Source organism: Stenella coeruleoalba (genome assembly GCF_951394435.1).
Source record: "Stenella coeruleoalba genome assembly, chromosome: 1".
Lineage (NCBI taxonomy): Eukaryota > Metazoa > Chordata > Mammalia > Artiodactyla > Delphinidae > Stenella > Stenella coeruleoalba.
Window position 1 is genome coordinate 37,149,234 of NC_137169.1, and position 23,608 is coordinate 37,172,841.

The 23,608-nt window shown below is 49.9% G+C and overlaps 3 protein-coding genes across 5 annotated transcripts in view; 1 reads left to right on the top strand and 2 right to left on the bottom strand.

Moving 5' to 3' along the window:
- Positions 1-112: 112 nt before the first annotated feature.
- MUTYH (mutY DNA glycosylase) lies at positions 113-8,184 on the bottom strand. The gene is given in 17 exon segments (XM_079933701.1): positions 113-594; positions 596-688; positions 1,765-1,806; positions 1,983-2,135; positions 2,221-2,357; positions 2,462-2,653; positions 2,829-2,892; positions 2,977-3,121; positions 3,204-3,301; positions 3,387-3,500; positions 3,578-3,649; positions 3,731-3,772; positions 3,905-3,978; positions 4,093-4,132; positions 4,224-4,372; positions 4,919-5,045; positions 8,053-8,184. Coding segments are annotated over 16 exon segments (1,575 nt in total). The 5' UTR covers positions 5,040-5,045; positions 8,053-8,184; the 3' UTR covers positions 113-555.
- Positions 8,185-8,187: 3 nt separating this feature from the next.
- Positions 8,188-11,514, top strand: TOE1 (target of EGR1, exonuclease). Its single transcript, XM_079933713.1, has 8 exons — positions 8,188-8,382; positions 9,115-9,257; positions 9,344-9,384; positions 9,530-9,626; positions 9,755-9,913; positions 10,179-10,438; positions 10,640-10,799; positions 10,879-11,514. Exons 1-8 carry the CDS (start codon positions 8,331-8,333, stop codon positions 11,497-11,499), a joined length of 1,533 nt encoding a protein of 510 aa, XP_079789839.1. The 5' UTR covers positions 8,188-8,330; the 3' UTR covers positions 11,500-11,514.
- Positions 11,515-12,651: 1,137 nt separating this feature from the next.
- TESK2 (testis associated actin remodelling kinase 2) overlaps positions 12,652-23,608 on the bottom strand; it is a 128,502-nt gene continuing 117,545 nt past the window's right edge. For all 3 annotated transcript variants that reach the window (XM_079933675.1, XM_079933674.1, XM_079933676.1), the window contains 6 exons: positions 15,481-15,563; positions 15,170-15,254; positions 14,829-14,912; positions 14,529-14,615; positions 13,698-13,815; positions 12,652-13,378 (listed from right to left, as the gene is read on the bottom strand). In XM_079933675.1, the coding sequence (XP_079789801.1) occupies positions 12,657-13,378; positions 13,698-13,815; positions 14,529-14,615; positions 14,829-14,912; positions 15,170-15,254; positions 15,481-15,563 (1,179 nt within the window). In that variant the 3' untranslated portion in view covers positions 12,652-12,656. The remainder of the gene's footprint in view (positions 13,379-13,697; positions 13,816-14,528; positions 14,616-14,828; positions 14,913-15,169; positions 15,255-15,480; positions 15,564-23,608) is intronic.

Genomic DNA, 23,608 nt, shown 5'->3' on the forward strand with positions numbered 1-23,608 from the left:
CATTTCTCTCCACCACACTCCCAATATTATGATTAAAAACCCTCTGCTTTTCTGTATTGTTTCACTGCATATGTAATGTACCCCTAAATAAATGGTTTATTATTTGAGGTAGGAATCTAAGACAAAACAAATCCTCCTCTGTGATTCCCCTCTCCCTAGGGACCAGCCACTGCAGGTGGGAGGGGCTGAGTCAGAGCTGAGCTCAACCACCTGCTCTAGGGTGATAACACAACTCCAATCAGAGCTGACCAGAGACATGGACTGAGAGCGCTGGATGTCAGCCACTGGCAGGGGCTCCCTGCAGCTGCCTTCTTCTCTTCTGGGGCTGGAGGAGGACAGATCACTCAGGACAGAACACTCCCCTCCTCCATCTGCCCAGGGCTGGCTAGGAGCTCAGCAGTGGAAGTCACGACCAAGCAGGACTTTACCACTTCCTGGGTCCCTCAGAGGTGAGGAGTGAGGGGGCTAAGGAGAAGGTGGAAAGTCTCCAGAATGACTACAAAAATCAGCACTTTATTAAACAGGATTCTCAGGGGGTGGGGGCTTCCAGAGGCATCACTGTGTTGCACTGTTGAGGCTGGGTGCATCAGCAGGGGATGTGGGGCCGAAAGAAACTATCCAGGACTTGCTGGCCTGCGCTGGGCTTTTTCCATCTGGACAGGGTGGACACCTGGGATCTTTTGGAACCCTGTGCAGAAGCCGAAGGAAGGAGGTACTGAGGGGGCAACAAAGAATCTTCTCCTTCCACCCCTCCCCCCACACCACTGATCTAGCTCAGATTCTAGCCTTATATTGTAAAGCTTCCATCCTGTTACCAGTATCTAACTCTTCGGTCAACTTTCTAAAAGGCAGCCTGAGGACTTCCCTGGTGACGCAGTGATTAAGAATCCGCCTGCCAATGCTGGGGACATGGGTTCGAGCCCTGGTCCGGGAAGATTCCACATGCCGCGGAGCAACTAAGCCCGTGCGCCACAACTACTGAGCCTGCACTCTAGAGCCCGCGAGCCACAACTACTGAAGCCCGCACACCTAAAGCCCTAGAGCCCGTGCTCGAAACGAGAGAAGCCACCGCGATGAGAAGCCCGCACCGCAACAGAGAGTAGCCCCCACTCGCTGCAACTAGAGAAAGCCCGAACACAGCAACGAAGACACAACGCAGCCAGAAATTAATTAATTAATTTAAAAAGGCAGACTGAGGCAGTCTTCCTAAGATGCAAAGATGACTCCTCCCTCCACCTAAAATGCTTCAGTGGCCTGGCGTTCACGTTCCTGACTGTCCTGGGCAGGCCCTGCTCACCGCTCCAACTAAACCAAATGCTCACAGCTCCTTGAGCGCTGCAGACTGTACTGTACCCCACCTTTGCTCACACTACTCTTGGGCCTGGAAAGAACGTCTTTACAGCTGATTCCCCTTCCAAACCTGGAGAAAACAATTCATTTCCAGGACCCAGGTTACCAGCCACTCCTTCCAAGCAGCCATTCCTGATTCTTGCCTCCTAGATAAAAATGATAGCTCCCCACTTCATATCCCACAAAATCTTGTACAAACATTTCACACACCTGTGACACTACTGTCTCCATCATTTGCTCTTGTCCCCTCTCTACCCTGGACCCAGATTGTAAAGTCTGGTCAAGAACTATTTCTCTCGCCCCAGTGAAGTCTGTCATGGAGACTGTTCACCCAAACGTGCATCATTTGCCTCACTGAAAACCTGTGGATTTGGTCCTGGAGAGAGATGGCTGGGTGAGGGCCAAGACACTCACCTTGCAGGTCCCTGGCTGCTGGCCCTCGTATACACGGAACACCTAGACAAGAAGAGAGGAGGAAAGTGCAGGGCTGGCATCTGACCCCAAAGAGCCCTCAACTTCATACCCCAGCACCTTTGTTTAAAATATGCTTTTTTGTTTGCTTACATAGTAACAGGTTCACTTAGAACATGTAGGAAACACAAAAAGTACAACGAAGACAACAAAGGTAGTGCCTTTTTCATGGCGGTGGAGACAGCAGCGGTGTGAAACTCCTCCCGGGTCAGCCAGCGAGCTCCAGGTGGTACAATGGCCACTGGGGTCTGTTCTTCCAGGGCCAGACCGTATACTTGATATGTCAGCTTGATGTGAGAGAAGGTGTGGACCACCTGGGGGGAGCGTCAAGAGGCTGAAACAGACCTGCGGATGTGGCCACAGAAGCCATCATTCCTGGCCCCTCCTCTGCTCACTCACCTGTCCCAGGTGCCGAAGGCGGGTGGCCGGGACGGGCCCAACCCAACTCTGCAGTTTCTGCAGCAGGGCCTTGCGCTGGTGCTGCCCTGAGGGCTCTGCGGTCACAGATGGGAACTCCCACAGTCCTGCCAGCAGACCTGAGAGGGAGGGCAGCCAGGTATCTGTTAGGCCTTAGCTACTGATGCCTCTATTTCTTCCTTGTTGCTCATGCCACCTCCCTGCACTCCGAGGATCAAGGTACCTGAGTTGGGCCTCTGCACCAGCAGAATTCGGGCACCCCCAAGGGCCCTGGGCTGCTCCAGAACACAGGTGGCAGAGCACTCCTCCCTGGGGGGCCTGCGACTGACCTTTCTGGGAAAGTTGGCCACTCCCAGGGTCTGGTCCCAGGGCTCTGTGGGAGGCGCACACAGCTGGCACTGTCCAGTGTTGGGAGCTGGGAACAGAGATCCAAGAGCCCCACTCAGGCCACGTGGGCTTAGGTGCCAAGCCCAGACAGCAGGCCTTGGCCCAGCTCTGTAGAATCTTACTCAGACTGTAGAATGAAATGGAATGAGGCGGCCACAGGCAGCTCCTCGACAGTACAGGGAAGGGCTAGGGCTGGCACTCACCACACTCCTCCACGTCACGACTGCCTGGCGGGCTCCGTGAGGCTGAGAGCTGCTCCCGCTCCACCTGAGAGTCAGAGACAGGGCAGGATGTCACGGGGCAGGGGTCACTCCCTAGGACCCCTGACTGCCCCTTCCCCAGCTGGCTCACCCTCTGGTGTGCCCGGCACAGGCTCTGCACAGGGCACTGGCTGCAGAGCGGGCGCTGCGGGGTGCACACTGTGGCCCCCAGCTCCATGGCTGCTTGATTAAAGTCTCCTGGCCGGGCTGGCTCCACCAGCTGCTGGGCTAGGCTCCTACAAGAAGGGAACGTTGCTGTGAGCCAAAGATCCTTTGGAGACAACTCTCCCAATCTCCCCCATTACTCCAATATCCTACCAGAGCTGCTGGGAAACAAGGGTGCTGCTGGGATCAGCACCAATGGCTCGGACACGGCATAGCACCCGTACTACGTTCCCATCCACCACACCGGTTGCCTGGCACAGAGGAGTCCAGGAGTCAGCCTGGTCTGGGAGGAGGGAAGGTGGGCACACACAATATGGGGGTGGGCTATGGGCTCACCTGGCCAAAGGCAATGGAAGCAATGGCTCTGGCTGTGTACCGCCCCACACCAGGCAGGAGCCACTGCAGGGTCTCTGCTGTACGTGGCATGTGGCCCCCTAGCTCCTCTACCACCTGATTGGGATGCGAAGGCTTAAGGTTATAAGATACCTGAGGCCCTGGGGCTCCCACGCCCCCCGCCACCCTCTTACCTTCCGGGCTCCTTCCTGTAGCCGCCGGCCTCGAGAGTAATAGCCCAGGCCAGCCCAGAGCTGGTTTACCTCCTGTGGGTGGGGTCAGAGGTCAGAGGGATCAGAGGTCGGTCCTCAGTAGTCCCCATTCCCCGACCTTAGGGTGGCTCTCACCTCCAGGGAAGCACTGGCCAGGTCCTGCAGCGTTGGCCACTTCTACAGCCCGAAGGCAGGCAAAAAGACATGAAGCCAAAGGTGAAGGAGGTGGAAGAAGCCTTCTTTATTCCCACCCCAAAGGAGTCATCTGGGGTCTGGACCATGACCCTCCCCTTCATTCCCTGAAGTCACCTGCATCCATCGGTTATAATAGTCGATCACCGTGGCAACCTGGGTCTGCTGCAGCATGACCTCTGAGACCCACACTGGGGAAGAGGGGTTGGTATGAGGACACGGCTAACCAGCCCTGCTCCTAGCCCACAGACCCAGACCTGAGAGCGTCCAGGCAAAGCAGCCCTGCTCTCAGGAGATGTACTCACCAGCGTATGCCCGCCTGTCCAGGTCCACCTCACCCTCCACCTGCCAATGAAATTCCAGATGGGCAGTTAGTGTGGAGGGGGCTGGGCACCAGCCTCCCCCACTCCACCATCCCCACCCCTCACCCACCTACCCGCCTTCTCCAGGGTAGGTCCCGCTTCTCTCGGTCATACCAGCTCAGCAGGCTCTTCCGGAAGACTGTCACCTCAGCTGTGTCTCTGAATAGATGGTACGGGGAGACAGGGGCCTGCAATCTCACCTCCTCCTGCTGCCTGGCCAGGCCTGCTGGAGCCTCAGAAAACTCAGGGATCGTCCTTGCACAGGCTGTGCACCAGCAATCTGGGGCACTGTGGCCTGGTTTCAGTCTGTTCCACTTAAAGCTTCCCCCACCCCCAAGCCCTTGCTTAAGCTTGGGACCTGGAGTCTCTAGCCCTGGGTAGCCTTAGCCAAGTTTCTGGCCTTCATTTCCCAGGGTGATACCCCTGGCTCCTTTGTCTCTGGGTCATAATGAAAATCCATGTTTCAGCCAAGCATAATATATACCTGTGCAGGGCCTTCCCATTTACAAAACACTGACAGGTTGATAAACTCATTTGATCCCATGAGAGCCAAGTGAGGAAGGAAATGCACAGACTACTACGCCATGTCACTGGTAAGAAAGCAGCTATTCAGAGCAATTATCCCAAAGCCACAGAGGAAAGTCAGAATTAGAACCTTAATTAGTTCCTTAATGCCTTGATACATACCATGCTCCCTTCCCAGCCTGAATCTGTCCCCTTTCATGGCCAATTAAACCAGCCCCTGAGTCTCTAAGACCAAGCTCCTCACCGTCAGGTGCAGACGGCTTGGCCTGGCTGCTGCTGAGGGCACGTTTCTCCCTTCCCTCCTGGCTGGATGCCTGCTTCCTGCAACGACTTCGACTTCCCACAGCTGCTCGTGGCTTCCTCATGATTGACTAGAAAGGAAAGGCCCAGCCAAAGTAGTCAGTCGCCATGAGGCTGAATCTTAGGGCCCCGCAGAAGGTAAAGCTACCTCCCTCCCCACACCATTCATATAAAGTGTCTAGCTTTTCTCCAAGCACTCCCCAGATGCTCATGGGTTTGCTCTTGGCTGCCTGTGGCACTGAGGTATGACCAGTAGGGCTGAGGTCCTGCAAGTGGCCTCAGAGGAACCAGCATTAGTATAGTCTTGGAGACATAAACAAAATAAGAGGCCAGGGCTGGGCTGAGTCAAGGACCAAAGCCTCCTGTGCGGGAGCACCTGTGTATCCCTGGGAGTACAGGTGTAGGTAGGAGGTTTATCTGCTTAGAGATGTAGCACATTTACACTGAAACAGCATTTAGTAATCATCTAGTCCAAACCCTCATTCTATGGAAAGGAGAAACCTCTGTGATAATGATTTAAAACATAAAATGCAAAGAGGGGAAAAAAAAAGGAGAAACCAAGGATCAGAGAGGGGAAAGATTTGCCCGAGAGAAGATGGCAAACTGTGGCGGGGGGGGGGGGGGGGGAGGCAGGGCGGGCACGGGGATGAGCTATTTTTATTCCTAATCTCCTGATTTAGTAGATCATAGCCGCCTATCCATTAGTAATGAATGAGAAAACACATCTGGTTGATCTTCACTCTTCCCTTATTGTTCTGGCTGCCTAACAGAACAGTAGCTAACAGTTAGTGAGTGTTATATGTCAGACCCTATGCTAAGTGCTTTACCAGATTTCTCAATCTCCTGACAACTCCATGAGGTATGTTCTAGGATTACCTTCATTTCAGTTATAAGGAAACAGGCTTGTGATTAAGCAACTTTTCGATTCAAACTCCGAAGGTCTGCCTGCAGAGCTTGCACCTGGCTATACTGCAGTCCCTGCTGAGCCTCTGGTTCAAACTCTCTCCTCAAACTTTTTAATTCACACCTCATTTTCATCAAGAGATTGCTTCCTCCTTCCGAGAAAAGAATGAATGAATGTACAAACGTACCTCCATCTGCACTTTCCTTGTCCTTTATCCCATTATATGGAGGAATGTTCCCTCCCCCTCCTCCAATCCCTTCCACAAGACCCACCCCCTCCACTTCCTAGCCAATCTTCCTTAACCAAACTCGCTGACTTCCATCATTCATTCTACAATCCGTTCTCTAAAGACTAAAACAATCTTTTAAGACATGATCATGTCACTTTTTTACTTAAAACCTTCAAGAGCTTCCCATTAACTCATTAAACAAATATTTATGGAGCAGTTTTAGGTACTTGGAATACTTCAGTAAATAAAACATCAAAGGTTCCTGGAGTTTATATTATTATTATTTTTAATTTCATTATTTGAAGTCTATAGATGGTTTATTTTATTTTTTGGCCACACTGTGTGGCATGCAGAATCTTAGTTCCCCGACCGGGGATTGAACCCGTGTCCCCTGCATTGGGAGCATGGAGTCTTAACCACTGGACCACCAGGGAAGTCCCAGAGCTTAGGGTCTAATGGGAAATAAATAATGCATATAATCAGTAAATTATATAGGATGTTAGGTGATAAATACTAACATAAAGAGGAAAAGTAGAGCAGTGAAGGGGATGAGTGGGTAGGGGTGTGGGAGTGTTGCAATTTTAAAGAAGGTGGTCAAGGTGGGCCTTATTAAAGTGATATTTGGCCAATGACTTAAAGCAGTTGAAGGAGTTAGCCATGTGAATGGATACCTGTGGGAAAGGAATCCTAAGAAGCTAGTGCAAAGGCCCTAAGGAGGTTGTCTGGTGTTTGTAGAACAATGAGGAAGCCAGCATGGTTAGAATGGAATGAGGAAAGGGTGAGGAGTTGATGAGGTCAGAGAGGTAAAGAAAGTGGAGAGCCCAGGACTACAAGTACCTTGTAGGCCACTGGAGAGGGCTTTGGCTGTCACACCCATTTCTCTTAAAAGCCAATCCTCTTAATATAAGCTTTGTAGGCTCCAACAAGCCCCATCCCCCTCGCTCACTACGGAACAACTATGTTGTCCTGAAATAGTTGGTTCAAAATCCCCAAGTGTCTGTCCTCCTTGAGGCCTCACCCAGTCCATTTCCTCTGCTTGAAGAGCTCTTCTATGTTTTACCTAACAGTTAGTCATTTTTCAGGTCTTGACTTAAATGTCCAAATCAGATCCCCCCCAGTCTTACCCTCTTGTGTACTTCTCCATTGTTGCTCTTATACCAATTTTAATTCCATATTTATTTGTGATTCTTTGATCAGTGTCTGCTTCCCCCACTTAACTGTAAAACTCCATATAAGCTAGGACTGGGTATCTTTTGTTGGCTGTTGTGTCCCCAGAGCCGAGCACGGTGCCAGGCAAATTGTATATAATACTTGTTAAACTAATTTGGGATGGGGTAGAGTAAAAGGAGGTTCCCCTTTTTCCAGAATGGGAAAAATCCAAACAATTCAGAATAATGAAAAGACTCGAGAGAAAGGTTGAAGATGGACTGGAAACAGCAAATAATCAAAGAGATAAAGGGTTGAGAGTCCTTGGTGGGAAGCAGAGCCCTTGGGAAAGGGCTAGTCTACGGTAGGGACAACACTCACGGTAGCAGGAATCATGTCCAAAACCCCTCAAGGTCAACTATATCTCCTAATTACTTACAATCTGTCCCTACCGGAGGCTTAATTCAAATCCTTATTACCACGCGCACGGATTGTTTCAAAAGTGTTCCTGCTAGCCGGTCGCTCTCAACCTCCGCAGCCTCATCTCCTGTCTCCGTCCCGGCTTCTTTCACTTCCTGGAACGCCGTGAGCTCTCCACCCTCCCTGGCAGCTTGCCCCTTCCCAAATATCCTTCCTTCCCCTACACTCCCCAGTCTTTGTATAACTCCTACGCGTGCTTTAAGCTTAGCTCAGGCAGCGCCACATCCTCTGGGGATCCCCACCCCGGGGCCGAATCGATGAAGACAGGGTAACGCGAAGGCCCACGTTCCAATTGCGTTGTACGCAGAGAAAAAATTACCTCCTGCGCGATCTCCAGCGCCCAGCTCCCAGACGAACTCCAGGGGGCGTGGCTCCGGCCAATCCGGGCGGTGAACCGGCCCACGCCAGCCAATAGGCTCCTAGCGCGCGCCAGGCTGGCTCCACCGCGCCAGACCCGGGAGGTCTGAACGGAAGTCCGACCGGTCCGCGACTCCGGGGGTGAAGCTCCGCCCCGTCCCCGGCTGCAGGAGCGGAGTGAGGAGACGAAGAGGAAGTCCCGCGTGCACACTGACTATACAAGCGAGGGACCTCGGTGTCATGGCCGCCGACGGTGACGATGGCGCAGCCTCAGCTCCAGCCGTCTCTGACGGTGAGTGGCTTCCCAGGGGCCGCTTTAAAAGCCTGTGCGGTCCGGTGGGGGGAGGGTCTCGGGCTCGTAGTTCTAAGAAACCGATCTCAAGTTTCAGAGGAATAGCGCCTTCTTTCTGAACCAGCCACGAGGAGACTACAAGTCCCGGTGTGCACCACAGTTCCGCCTGCAAAAGCCTAGAGTCTTGGGCGCAGGGCATGTGGGGGCATGTCGGGAGATGTAGTCTGGAGTTCATGGCTCTGTTAAGTTAGGGAGGTTGGGAGTTGTGGTCCACAGGAAGTGGGACGTGTTGGGGCGTTATTTATCAGGCTCTGGGGCATACTGGCTACTGCCGCCGCTTGTGGCCATGAACAGTAGTATAGAGCCTTTGGGATAGTAAAGGGGCTGAAATCATCAAGCCTTGCAAACTATTTCCTGCAGGATGTGAGGAAAAGGAACCTCACAGATCATCTAGTCCTACCTTCCTCTTTTACAGGTTTTGATGCTGAGGGGGAAGAAATTTTCCCAGAGTCTCACATAAGCCACTGGAAGACCCAGGCTTTCTCTCCCCAGATTCAGGACACTGTTCACTCCAAGGCCTGTGTATAGAGCATATGTGATACGCTTGAGGAGAAAGCTGCCATTTCTTGCCTTGAAGGAAACTGCCCCTGCCCCCAGCCATGGCCTAGCTTGGTATCTTTTTTCTTAGGCCCTTGCCTGAGCATTAACATCCGTCACCCTCCTTATCCCCAGGTGGTGCCAGCCAAAGCACAAAATCTGGGGAGGAGCTAGTAGTCCAGGTTCCCGTGGTGGATGTGCAAAGTGACAACTTCAAGGAGATGTGGCCATCCCTCCTGCTGGCCATAAAGACGGCTAGCTTTGTGGCTGTGGACACGGTGAGAGTTGGGAGTTGGGAGAGCAGGTGGTTGTGAAAGGGCTGATACTGTGGACCTAACACAACTCTCCCTTTACTGCGCCATAGGAACTGAGTGGGCTTGGGGACAGGAAGAGTTTGCTGAACCAGTAAGTATAAGCCCTGATCTCTTTAGTCCTAGCCTTGGAAGGAGGGGCAGACCTCAACCCTGTAGTGGAGGTCACAGTCCTGGGTGGTTTGGGTCTTTTATGAAGCTAACTCCCAGCCACAGCCACCCCCAAACCCAACCCCAAGGTGCATCGAGGAACGTTACAAGGCCGTGTGTCATGCTGCCAGGACCCGTTCTATCCTCTCCCTGGGCCTCGCCTGCTTCAAGCAGCAGCCAGACAAGGTATGGGCTGATCTCACCTGCATCCCAGGTCTGTGGCTGGGGGGAGGAGGGTTGAGATCCTGGGGAACATCAGCTATGAGGTTTTTTTCTCCCAAGGCTGGATGTAGCAGAATCTCTTCCTCTCCCAGGGTGAACACTCATACCTGGCCCAGGTGTTCAATCTGACCCTGCTGTGCATGGAAGAGTATGTCATAGAACCAAAGTCTGTGCAGTTCCTGGTACAGCATGGCTTCAACTTCAACCAGCAGTACGCCCAGGGTATCCCCTACCACAAGGGCAATGACAAGGTAGGCCTCCAGCCTAGAGACTGCCCCTTCTGTGACTTCATTTCTTACTACTCTAGGCTGGGTGCATGGGGAGGATCTGCTTCTTAGGGAGTATGGGGAATCACTAGTGACAGAGCTGGGGAAACAACACTGTTACACTGGTGAATAGCATTGAATTAGGTGAAAGCAAGGGAGAGCTTTCCAGGTGAGGGACCCTGGGATAAGTGTCCTGCAAGGCTCCCTAGGGGACTCTGTCCTTCCTGATGACCCCTTTCTTTCCACCCAGGGTGATGAGAGCCAGAGCCAATCAGTGAGGACACTATTCCTGGAGCTAATCCGGGCCCGCCGGCCCCTGGTACTACACAACGGTCTTATAGACTTGGTGTTCCTGTACCAGAACTTCTATGCACACCTGCCTGAGAGCTTGGGTACCTTTACTGCTGACCTATGTGAAATGTTCCCAGCTGGCATTTATGACACCAAATATGCTGCTGAGTTTCACGCCCGCTTCGTGGCCTCCTACCTAGAATATGCCTTCCGGAAATGGTGAGGAACTGGTTGAGAGAATGGGGTGGGGCCTGGTATAAGCTTGACTATTTCATTCACTTAAGATATTTAGTGAGCACCTATCATGTGCCAGGCACTGTTTTAGGTGCTGAGGGTTCAGCAGTGAACAAAACAGACAGAAACCCCTACTCTCATGGAGCTTATATGCTAGTGGACCAATACCCTCTTGCGATGTTACAGTGAGCGGGAAAATGGGAAGCAGCGAGCAGCTGGCAGCCCACACCTCACCCTGGAGTTCTGCAGCTATCCTTCTAGCATGAGGGCCCATATTGACTACCGCTGCTGCATGCCCCCTGCAACCTACCGTATTCATTCCACCAGCATCTGTGACAACTTCTCGGTGAGAGCACCTGCCCATTTCCTGGGGGAGGGACGTTTGATGCCTGGAACCCCTCTCTAAGCTTTTTTCCTACCTCTAGGCCTATGGCTGGTGCCCCCTGGGACCACAGTGTCCTCGGTCCCATGATATTGACCTTATCATTGACACTGATGAAGCTGTGGTGGAGGACAAGAGGCGACGGCGACGACGTAGAGAGAAACGGCGGAGGTCTTTGTTGGGCCTGCCTGAGAAACAGACTTCTGGGGAAACCGAGGATGGTCCTCCCACCAAGCAGGTCTGTAGGGTTGGCCTCAAGCCTGAGGAAATTGAGCAGGAGGTGCCTGAGGATGAGACTGGGAACCAACCTGGCTCTAAGCAAGGTCACAAAAATGACTTGGAGATGGAGCAGAGAGCAGCAAGGCCTGACACAGCTGACATGGCCAGCTCGGAAGCTCCAGAGAGTCAAGTCAATCCTAACCCAGTGCCTGGGGATGGATTGCATCGGGCTGGTTTCGATGCCTTTATGACAGGTTACGTGATGGCCTACGTGGGAGTGGGCCAAGGACCCCAGCCCTGTAACTCTGAACCATGGCTACCTGAATGCCACAACAAGGTATACCTGAGTGGCAAAGCTGTCCCCCTCACAGTGGCTAAGAGCCAGTTCTCCCGTTCTTCCAAAGCCCACAACCAGAAGATGAAGCTGGCTTGGGGCAGCGGCTGACCCAACTTCTACCCAGCACTCAGGGCCCAGGAAGAGAAGCTGAGGGTGGAACAGAGGGGTCTGGATCCCTCTAGCCTGTGAGTGTCCTACTCCCAACTACTAGGGGACGGGGACAGGGTCCTGGCAGAGATACTGCTGCATCACTCCTGGACCTTTGTCTTTACTCCAGAGGATGAGGAACAAGGATGCAAGTAAGAAGGCTGACCAGCACCTGTAACACAGACTTTATTCATTTTTAAATCTCAAAGTGTCCTGGGAAAGTTTCAAAAAAAAAAAATCAACAGAAACAAGGTATGAAAATATTTGACCAGCTTCATCTTTGGTTATTTCTTATTGCGGCTCTATAAGGACAGACTCTTCCCATAGCTCCGGCTGTAGCAGAAAGGGAAGAAATCAGTCCACGTATAAACCATTTAACCAACTGGGTGTATCACGTGTTGACAAATACATAGAGCAGGCCCTAGGGCCTACAAAACCAGCCCTACTCCCAACACAAAGTTGAAAGTTTTATAGGGCAGAACATTAAGACTCCTTCATAAATATGAAAATAGATTAATCAACTGGAAAAGATCTTTGAATAGGTTAGCTGAGAGCCATGACCACCACTCTGCCTTGCCCTCCCCTTGCATAGAAAGTGTAGTGACGTGGTCTGACCGTGCAGTAAGTGCAAACAGCAATTATTCAAGTGTCTTAAACATTCTGGCAAGAAGCACCCCAGTCTTCAGGTCTGAGAAATAGCCATGCCCTTTATGGTCTCCTGGTCAGCTCCAGGTTCCATCCATTTTAGCTTATATGCCCCAGGAAAGGAAAGGAGACAGACCCGGGATAGGAGAAGAACCTGGGGTAATAGCTGCCTGCCAGTGCACACTAGAACTAGGAGTCCTCTGGTCCTGTCTGGGGAAGTCTGGGTGGGGGCCAGAGCTCCTTGCTGGATTTCAGAGGCTTGGTATTAGCTGTTTGCCCTAACTAGGAAGGTGTCTCACTGCTGCCTCACCTCATACATAGCCATTGGGCACTGGGAACCCCAAAGTTGAGCCTGGCTTGGCTTAGCCTGCCTGCTCTGTGGGCCCCAGGGAAGAGTCAAGGCTCTGCAGCAAGGGGGCCCTGTGGCTTCAGCTGAAGGTCCATCCCCAAGGTGAGGTGGGGATTAATGCCCCTTACCCATCCAGCTCTCCCTGGGTTTTCAGGCCTATGCCTGAGACAGAAAAGGGGACTGGAGCCAAGTCTCTTGGCCTTTCTTCTACCTCCATCTCCTCAGGGGCACCTGCAAGGCATGGACTGGCCCCCTGAGACCTGGGCCCAAAACCGTTTTCTTCCTGGGGACTGGAGCAGTCCATGGCTTCATGGGCTGGAGCAGCTGGTAGGGCAGATGCTCGGAATGGTGGGATCTCCCTTACTCTGTACTTGTGACTACTGAGGCGTGGTAGGGGCCCATCAGATAGTGATTCTTCTCGGCCCACAAACGGACAAGCCTCTTGATGCAAGAACTCTGGTGAACTAGGCAAAGAACGCCACCGGCGAACAGGTGGGGCGAGGGGCTCCTGCCAATCAGCCATGGGCATAGTTCCAGGCCCTGGTGCATCCAGGTCAAATACCAAGGAGATGACAGACTTGCTGGGCAGGTCAAAGAACTTGACCTTGCCACCTTTGAGGTCCTGGCGAGCACTGAAAGGGTTGATTTTGGGGGCTCGGGCAGCATCACCTCGTTGTGGCTGGTAGTAGGGATCCAAGACATTCACTGTACGTGGGGGCTTACTGGAGAAGATGTCTGACTGGCTTCGAGACAGCCAGATAGTACGTCTTGGGCGTGGGGACTTGGGAGGGATCTTGTCATCCAGTAAGCTCAGTCGCTTCACCCCAGGTCCTTTCTCCAAGAGTCCTGAAGAATAGTGAGTCAAGTCAGCGTTACTCTCACTAGTCATAAAAAATAGAAGCAGCACTTCATACCACAAAGTGTCACCACTCAGGAAAGCAAAGTAGGTTCTGTTGTCCCCATTGCACCAATGAGAAAACAGACTCAGAAGGGAGGCAATATGCCAGCCCACAGCTCCAGGACTTTTTCAGTCATCCCCTGTTCCTTTGCCTTTCTTCTGGACATGGGATCCTGTAATCACAGCCCTAGAGGGAAATCCCCCTCCCCCCACCATCCTAATATCCTCCCTTGGGGTCAGGTTGGACAGTCTGGTCTAATCTCTTACCTTTGGCTGTGGACTGCAGCTTCCTGTCCCTCTCCAGCTCTTCCTCCTCTAGGCGGCTCAGAATTTCCTCCAAGATCTTCCCAATCTCCACAAAGGATGGGCGCAGTTTGGGGTCCATCTGTAGTCATCCACACCAGCCATTAGCCCTGCCCTCCCATCTTCCATCCCAAGGATGGCATTTGAGTCTGTCTGGCATCTTTTAAGATTCAGATGTGCATCTAAGAGATCTTTTCTGAAGGCCCCAGACCACAAGAGTGAGTCCCAAAATTAAGGTCAGGGAAGATGCTATTGTCTAATACCCTCCCCTATCTCAGCAGCCTTTCTGTATATGTCTTATCCCCTTGTTTGGCAGAGAACCCTCCAAAAGGGTATGTTCACATTGGTTGGTTCTATTCTTTGTTGAGTTCTGCAGCTAACATGTTTCTGGAAGCTACCTGGACAAGGCCCAGCTACCCCCTTAGTCATAACAGGTAGGTCCAACCCCAGAGCTATATAAAATAAAGGCTAACAAGAGCTTTTCTCACGGGTCTTGGACCAGCTGGATGCACAGTCCAACTAAAACCTGACCGGAGCTCCATCAATATCTAAGGCAAGGGGTGGTAGGTCTACACTACAAGCTGAGGACAGGATAATACAAAGCAATTTTCCTTTCCTTGGTCCAAGGCTCTGGACCAGAGTCTGGCAGGCCTAAAGGAAGGAATGTGGGCACTGTCACTCATCAGTGAAAAACAGGTCCCTGTGAGGCTAATTAGCAGCCTCTCCCTAAAGTCCTAACCAGGTGAACAGGGTTCAGCCAGCCCCAACCAAAGCCAGGAGGAAAAAGATACTCACATTACAACAGTTGAAGGTGAGCTGCAGAAAGTCTGGGGGACAGTCTCCCACCATGTGCTGGAAAGCATCATAGTCCAGCCCGAAATTCTGTGGACGGGTATGGTGGGGAAGGACCAGGGGACATTGGTAGCCAGGTCATTAATCCCTCCACCCATCCTGGCCTGCTCAGGAGAGTCTGGGAACTGCCCCAGAGAAGTAACCACAGACTAAGTTCCAGCAACTCCACCCAAGAAAAAAACAATTCCATGGCCTCAAAAGCAGCCCCATCCCAGTGGCACTGATCCCCATCCTGTAGCTCACCTCTGTTCGGGGAAGATAGTCTGGATCAGCCTGTATGCGGGCGATGATCTCACAGAGGATGATACCATAAGAGAACACGTCCGCCTGGTGGGAAGTGAGATCTCAGTTTCCCTCTCAATGAGGTGAGAGGTGGGGTTTCTGTCCCTCATGTCCACTAGCCCAGGCCTGGGCCCTACTGTCCATATTTCATTCAATTCATTCACTAGGCAGCTGACAGGCATCAGCCCTGTTTCTGGCACGAAGGATGTAGATCCTCACCCCATACATGAAGTGTGACTCAGGACACTTTCTGCTAAGAATGGATTCTACAGAGAACCAGACCTTGGGGTCCCCAGACTCACCTTTTCATTGTAGGGCTCATCTCGGAGAACCTCGGGTGCCATCCAGAAGGGTGAGCCCACCACAGCCAGCTTCTCACTCCCCATGCTGTGGGGTGAGATTACACGGAAAATGAGCTTGCCGCTGGCAGGTGCAATGAGATATCTGACCACTGGGAATTCCTCTCCCCCAAGGATGGGCACACGCTAGAATTGACTGAATTTAGGGAGCTGAGGTTGGGCTGTGACCAAGTCCTGGCCGCTGAGAAGGAAGCTGGAGTCTTCCCTTTGCCTCAGTCCCTTCTGTGACCCCAGCACCCATTAAGGCTACCCACCTGACATCAGGGATCTTCTCAGCCAGGCCAAAGTCACCTACCACTGCAGAGTAACCATTCTCATCCCTCTTTATCAGGCAGTTCTAGGGTTCCCAAAAAAGAAGACAATGTGGCTCAGAAGTGGGACCAGCCAGCCATAGACTTTACCACCACCCCTCCCTGCCATAGGGCACCTTGTCCTCTGTTCCTTGGTGAAACCACACTCTTGGGCTGACCCCTGTGGTCAGACTTGGGGGCTCTGATAGCCATGTGAGATGAGTTAGGCCTGGATCTTTGGTGGCTGCCCGAGGATTATATCATGCTCCAAACAAATATTTATCTTACTTTCTATGTGCTAGGCATGGTTCTATGTGTCAGAGATACCTCAATGAACAGAAACCCTTGTCCTCTTGGAGCTTACAATCTAGTGGAGGAAGACAGGCTATCATCAGGCCCCTGGCCTCCCTTCATCCTTCCCTCAGAACACAGAGACCCAAGCAAGGCCAGGTCTGATCTTGCCAAGTAATGTAAGCACAGGACAAGTGCCCAAGCCTACACCAACTTACACTGCCCACAAGATCACAACCAACCTCTTTTCTGGCGTTAAAATTCCATGACCTCTGGGACTTCCCTGGTGGCGCAGTGGTTAAGAATCTGCCTGCCAATGCAGGGGACACAGGTTCAATCCCTGGTCCGGGAAGATCCCAAATGCCGTGGAGCAACTAAACCTGTGAGCCGCAACTACTGAGCCCACGTGCTGCAACTACTGAAGCCCACGCACCTAGAGCCCGTGCTCCGCAACAAGAGAAGCCACCGCAATGAGAAGCCCGTGCACCGCAACGAAGAGTAGCCCCTGCTCGCCGCAACTAGAGAAAGCCCATGCAGAGCAACCGAGACCCAATGCAGCCAAAGAAAAAAATTCCATGATCTGGCTCTAACCAACCAGCTACCAACCTCCCCATGCCTTGGTGCCCCTATGTACACACCTTCATCCAAACTTGTAACAGACAAGCTTGATTTGGGAAGCCTGAACAGCCCCTTCAAACCTTTGCCTTTGCTTATACTGTTCCCTTCCATTTGGAATGTTCTTCCAATTCTTTTCACTTCAGAAAATTTTGTGTGTTTTAAGACAAGCTTACCTTTCCAGTCCTGACCTCTCCAGCTCTCACCTTCATCTCTCTCTCATCTCAACTCCTTTAACCCCTCTGTGTCATTCCCTCTTACAGCCTATCAGAGGCCATCAGCTCCTCAGGAGCAAGTTCAGGTTTGGGCCTTCCTTCCTCACAGTATTCAATTCATGAGAGAGGCTCAGGACAAGCTCACTGAACAAACGCTGCTGTCTCCCGAGAAAGGATGACCCAAGTGACTTGAAAATAAGCACAAAGCAGCAACAAGCTCTCCCCAAATAGCTGCATTCAAAATGGCCCTACACCACTCTGGCTCAGGAGGCAACTCACTCTGCCCACCTTCCTCCAGAGGTAGCAGGGAGCAGGGATCCTTGGCTCCCAGGGACATTTCTGGGGCCAGCAAGGCCCTATATCACCAAACCAGCCTCCCCCCTTCCTTGCCTTGGCCTCCAGTTGCCAAGGCATTGCCAAGTCACCTGCTTACTCCACATCAGGTACAAATTAGTCCCTTACTCTGGCTTTGATGTGATCACACTATTCTCTCTTTCCCTGAGTTGGAAGGGAAATGTGATTTCACGTAATGTGATTTCATTACATCCTCTCCTACCCTTGATTCCTGGCAGACATAAGTGTCTCTGGCTTCTAAGCAGGACCGTCCTTGTGCTTGTCCTGGCTTTGGCCTTCCCATCAGTCCACTGGCTCAGCACTCCGCCACCCTCACCCCAGCTCCCTGACTTTACTGTCTGTGAGAAGACAGGCTCTAGGCCAGCTTGTCTATTAGACAGCCAAAGCCTAGGCTATTGGGCACTGGCTTATACTGGCTTATGCCACTGTGAGGCAGTGGCACCTCAGATCTGTCACTTGTTTTTCTCCCCTCCTCCTCCTCTTTCACCAGCAACTCAGGTTCCTGTCTCCAAGGCTCAGTCTGAAGTCCGATTTACTATTTGCTTTATAGCCCTCAGAAACAACCCTGTTAAATTCAGCTTAGATTCAGCAAGTAAGGAACAGAACAGGACCACAGTGTACTGCCTTTGTCAAAGCTGTTCAGTTTCTGCCCCATCTTCACATTCATGGAGACCTCTTGTTCGCTCATTGTAAACCACCCATCCAGGAGGAAGTGACTTCATAGTAGCTTCTCTGAGCAGCTAAGAAATGACTACGGCAGGGATGATCAGGGCCCTACAACATGGGGCAAGCCTGCCTAGCCCGGTCTGCCTCTGGTCTGGAGTGTGACCACTGCCTCTCTTAAAGCTTCTCCACAGCCAACAGCTGGGCATTAGAGCCAAAGACAGAGATGGGATACTGAAAACCAAAAGAGCAAACTTAAGGAGTCTGTATCTGAGGCGAGAAGGAAAATGGAGAGCAACTCTGACCAAGATTAGTTCCTATAGGGTTTTTCAATAAACTCCTGAGCCTGCCCTTAGTGGGGTCTAGGCTAGTGAAGTTTGGCTGGCAACACTTGCTGTTTTTAGTTCCTTATCTCCCATTCCTTCCTCACTGGCTTCTGCTGGAAGTGGTCTCACTGAGGATCCCCATGAGTTCTGTGGCATTAAGCTCAGTAGACAAAATCAGTCCTTATATTACTTGATCTTGCTGCTGTTGACATTGCTGATTATTTTCTTCAGCATTTTTACATATGATTCAGGAATCATATTAGTACTGGGCATGCAGAGACTAAGCCGTTGTGGTCCTGGAGCTAACAGACTAGCCATTAGAGGCTAGTTACAGGCTATTCTTGTTCCTTTTGATTCTTCTCTCCTGGCTTCTGTGACACTATGGATTTCCTTCTCCACCTTTACACACTCCAATGCAGGCCCTAACCCACGAGGATGATGGTCTCAGGGTTCTATCTTGGGCCTACAGCTTGTGCTCTATTGTGGAGGCTATTCCACATTTCTAATTACCTCCTCTGTGCTGATGACTCCCAAACGTATATCCTCGGCACTGACCTTTATCCTCAAGCTTCAGCTTTGCACATCTCATCTATTTCTGGACATCTCCTCCTGGATTATTCACACTGAACTCCATTCATGCAAACCTGAACTCATCTTTTTTCCTCCAAAACTAAAACTCTAGCTATATTTTTATGTCAGCTGGCACTGCCATTTTCCACCCAGTTTGCTAAGCTAGAAACTTGAGATTCAGCCTAGACTTTTTACTCTTACTCCAAGTAATTTTAGCTTCTAAATGTTTTTCAAATTGGTCCCTCCCTCTTCATCCCCACTGCTATTACCCTAGTTCACATCCTCCCCTGAATACTGCAATATTCCAACTGGTCTCTGTGGCTTGGGCCAGGCTTGATCTCCATAATCCACCTTCCTCATTTCTGCCAGTATGATCTCTGTAAAATGCAAATCTGCGTTACTCCCCTACTTAAAAGCTGGCAATGACATACTGTATGATTCCGTTATATGAAATGTCCAGAATAAGCAAATCCATAGAAACTGATAAAAGATTAGTGATTGCCAAATGCTAAAGGGAGAGGAGAACAGGGCATGGGGTTTTCCTTTTGGAGTGATGAAAAGTTTTGAAATTAGCTAGTGGTGATTATTGAATATACTGAAATGTATACTTTGCAAGGGTGAATTTTATTTTATGTGAGTAATATCTCAAAAAGCTGTTACTTTAAAAAAGCCACAATGATTCTTCATTTCCTACCTAGAAGATAAAATCCAATTAGATAGTATATGATCAGACTCCTCTCTTTTCAATTCTTATCCCCTACCACTTCAGCTTCACAGTCTGCACATCAGACCGTTTATGCCTCTATGCCTTTGTTTATGCAGTCTTGTCTGGTCTGGAATATAACCCCCCTCCATACATACAATACTTACTAAGCAGAATTCAATTTTCAAGGTTCAGCTCAGGCATCACCTTCTCCAAGAAGTCTTCTCTGTACCCTCAGGTTGGGTTAAATATCCTTTTTCAAAGCACCCTATGCTTCTCCTCTCTCTAACCTTAGCATTTGAGATATTATAATGAAAGTATCTGTTTCTATAGTCCCTTCCTATAGCTATAGACTGTAAGCTATAGACTGTAAGCTTTAGCAAAGCAGGGATGTCTTAAGAGGGAAGTGGCCTAGAGGAAGTGGCCTAGAGAATACTTCCTAGCCCCTTGGGCAAAGGAAAGATTGTCTACTTCTGTCTGTGTGGTACCTTACGAATTATAAAACGTTTTTCATAAACATAATCCAAGTGATTCAAACAGCATTGTCAGATGGGCAGATCTGAGATTTTTACATTTAAGATGAGAAAAGTGTAGCTTACAACTATAAGTGGTAAAGATGCAGGTCTCCTGATTCTAAAGAGATCCCTCCTAATGATTTTGGCCTCTCCAGAGGAACTGGCTAAAAAGCTTTCCACTAGAGACAGCAAGGCCATGGCAGGAACAATGTAGTCTTAAGATAGCAAAAGGGGCCAGGGCCCATGGAGAAGGCAGCACTGTTTGTGCAGGCAATACAATAAGACCCCTTCATCTGGGATGCTAACCCCTACCTCCAACGTTGGTTAATCCAAGGGCACCTAGTGTAATGCTTGCATTTCTCACCCAACTTGGACATGGCCCCAGTACAGACTATTTGACTACAGAGTACAAAATATGAAGCTCAGACCACTGTGGGGTTCTGAAGAAGCCAGACTAATTTTCAGGCTGTGTGGGATGCAAAGTCCACTAAATAGAGGAAGAAGAATGCTTTATTCAAAAGTATGCCTGGAATAAGCAGCAGACATAAGAAAGGCCCAGTCAGACTTCCGTGAGGCGACAGGTGACCTTTTCAGGTTCAAAGAGGAGCCCAGGCACTGCTGCTGCCTGGCTCCCATTCTTCTTTGTCCTACTCCTATTATAATACATCACACCATAGCAGAGAGACTTACATGTTTGCCTCATCAAGGGAAGGGAATGATCCCATTCATCTCTGTATCTCTAACCTAGCACAGACACACAGAAAGAACTTAGCAAAAGTTTGTTATATGAAAGCCTGGATAGATGACTGAAGCTTCTTTCAAAAGCAGGTGAAAAGGCATACACTAATCATACATTCGACTCTCCATAATGGGGACTGAGCTGACAAAAGACTCAAAAGGTGGCCATGAATGCACTTCTGGAAGCCAACACAAATCCTTCAGAACTGGGCCAGAGTAGACACCTAAGAGCAGATCCTGAGGTCTCCTAGAACAGCTGTACATTCAGTATTGGCATTGAATAAAACCACCTGAGCGGAGAAATGCCAAGTCCATTTGTGAGTGTTAGCTCTAAGCTAAAGTTATTTCTATAACAACAAAAAAGGCTTTCCATGTGCCAACAACTCTCTCCACTTATCCCCAACAAATTCACTCCATAAACCCACTTAGAAAGAAAGTACTGATTCTACATCTCAAGAAGGGTTAAAAGTTTCTTTTCATACCACAGGGAGAGATCAGAGACTGAATTGCCCTCCTAAATGTCCCAGAGACGGTGGCAGTCCAAGTCTCAAAAGATTATCTGGTTTGCTGTAATGTGTCCCATCCCTTCCCTTCCCCTCCATCCCACCATGTGATCCCGTCTCTTTTCTATAATTCTTGGGAAAAAATCTACTCACATATCTGTCTCTCCAACTTGACTAAGAGCCCATGGATGGTACAGATTGCATTCTAGTAATTTCTATGTCCTCTAGTAGCACAGTATAAATGGTTCCCAAAGGCTGTTGATGGTTCTCTTTATAAAAAATGACTACTTGGGCTTCCCTGGTGGCGCAGTGGTTGAGAATCTGCCTGCTAATGCAGGGGACACGGGTTCGAGCCCTGGTCTGGGAAGATCCCACATGCCGCGGAGCAACTAGGCCCGTGAGCCACAACTACTAAGCCTGTGCGTCTGGAGCCTGTGGTCCACAACAAGAGAGGCCGCGACAGTGAGAGGCCCGCGCATCGCGATGAAGAGTGGCCCCCGCTTGCCACAACTAGAGAAAGCCCTCGCACAGAAATGAAGACTCAACACAACCAAAAATAAATAAGTAAATAAATAATTTTTTTTAAAAGAATGACTACAGGGTGCCCTAATACACACTCTCTACCTCCCACCAGCATTCAACTTTGTTTCTAATTCATGCTCTCTTCAGTCTCTGAAAATTGGCATTTTCTGTTCCTAGTTGTGGGGTATAGCCTAAGACCACAGCTAGATAGGCTTTTCACTCTAGTGGAATGGCCAGAGTGGATTCTTTGGAGTTAAAAAAAAAAAAAAAAAAAACCATTCCCACCCCCCAAAAAACACAGCAACCAAGAAGAGAGGTATAATTCACACTCCTAGGGGAAATCCAAAAAGACTAGTGGTGCTTGCCTGATCCTGGGCAGTAACAGTATTAAGCAGAAAGAAACTGCTCTCCCAGCTGCCCCTAAGAGCCAAGGCTCACGTACAGTTGTACCAGCCACTCCTAGCCTGTGTGTGGCTGTTGCCACTTCTTGATGGAGCTCAAGAACGGAATGTTTTTAAAGCCACACTGCATCCCACTTGCTTCTAAGTAAATCATCAGCATCGCAATAATTACAAAATTAGACAGAACAGCTATATCTGACAGACTCTTCACTCTTGAAAACAGTACTGCAGTAACTACTGATGTGTGAATCCTACAAAGGCAATACTGCTTTCAACAGGCACTCTGACTGGAAACCAGTGATCCTCTTTGCCGCTGCCATAGGCTCAGGATCATTTGGAAAAAGGCATGTGCTTCTCTCTATCCCGGTTTACCTACCTGGAACACGCTCCTACTACTTTAAATCCTTCCTGTTAGCTCTGGCCTGAAAAGCCCAGACTGATCACTCCTATGAGGTCAATAGACTGGGGACACTCAGGACCCAAGAGCACTGAGGTCATTTAAAGAGGTGGGACAAAACTGGGTGTGGGACTCAAAGTCTCAGTTCTCAAGCAGATGTTTTGGCCTCTGTGCCATCAAGCACATTCTCTGAAAGAGGGCCAGGAAGCCCCTACTCTGACAGGCTCTATATGTTAGGTGCTAGGAATAAAAAGGTGAATATGAGCAGCACTTGAGAAACTCATGTGTTGGTGGGGGACACGGACACAATAGAACCATCAAATAATAGGAAGTGTACATGCTAAAATATAAGTAAACCTTTTATTGTCCTTAAAGAAATCAAACTCAGACCCAAGGTTGACAATAAGGAGATAATTTGGAAATTTCAAAGCCCTACTCTGTCCCTTTAGACTTCTCCCTTGGGCTTCTCATTCTTATGGTCACCATCACCATCACACAGGTCTCCTGGATGGGGCTGCTCTGGTCTAGGTGGGGACACACCACCTTCTCCTTAATCTCTGCAACACTATGAAGATAAAACATTTGGACAAAACTTTACCAAAAGCTCAGAGATGATAAAAAGGGCAATGAAGTTTTTCTTCAACTTGAGATTCCCTAGAGTGTACTTCCCAGCCTGTCTCCAGGTTGCAAAGTCATTTGTTCTCCCCATCCCCTAAAGTTCAGACCCAAGAAAGTACAGCCCAGTGATACCAGGGAGTTCTTCCTCCTAAATTCCTAGTTTCTCATCTCAAGCCAACTGACATGGGAATACCCACTCCCTATTAGGAAAACCAAAGGACAGTGGTCTTACCCTATAGTTCCAAAAAGGTTAGTCATTTTTACAATACATACACTATGATAATCCCAGACAGAATCACACTTGGACACTAGCACAATGGGACAAGGTGTTTTGGGGGCACTGAAGATAATATGATGAGTTCTTAGGAACTCATTGGTAGTGGAGGACTTTCCTCCAGAAAGCCTAGCTACCTAGCCTAGTGATCTTTCCTTTGACTGAAAACCTACAGTCTATAGCTAAACACTCAATTATAAAATGCTATGAACTATTTTTCAGTTATTTTCCAACAAGACTACCTCTGGTCAGAAATTATCTATTTCAAATATCCCTTCATTCATGGTACCAGGCACCAGAGACACTCATGTAGGTGTACAGGAAATATCTGTGTGACTGACAGATAACTTGTCATGACCTCCCTCCACCTTAGAAGAAATGATGCTC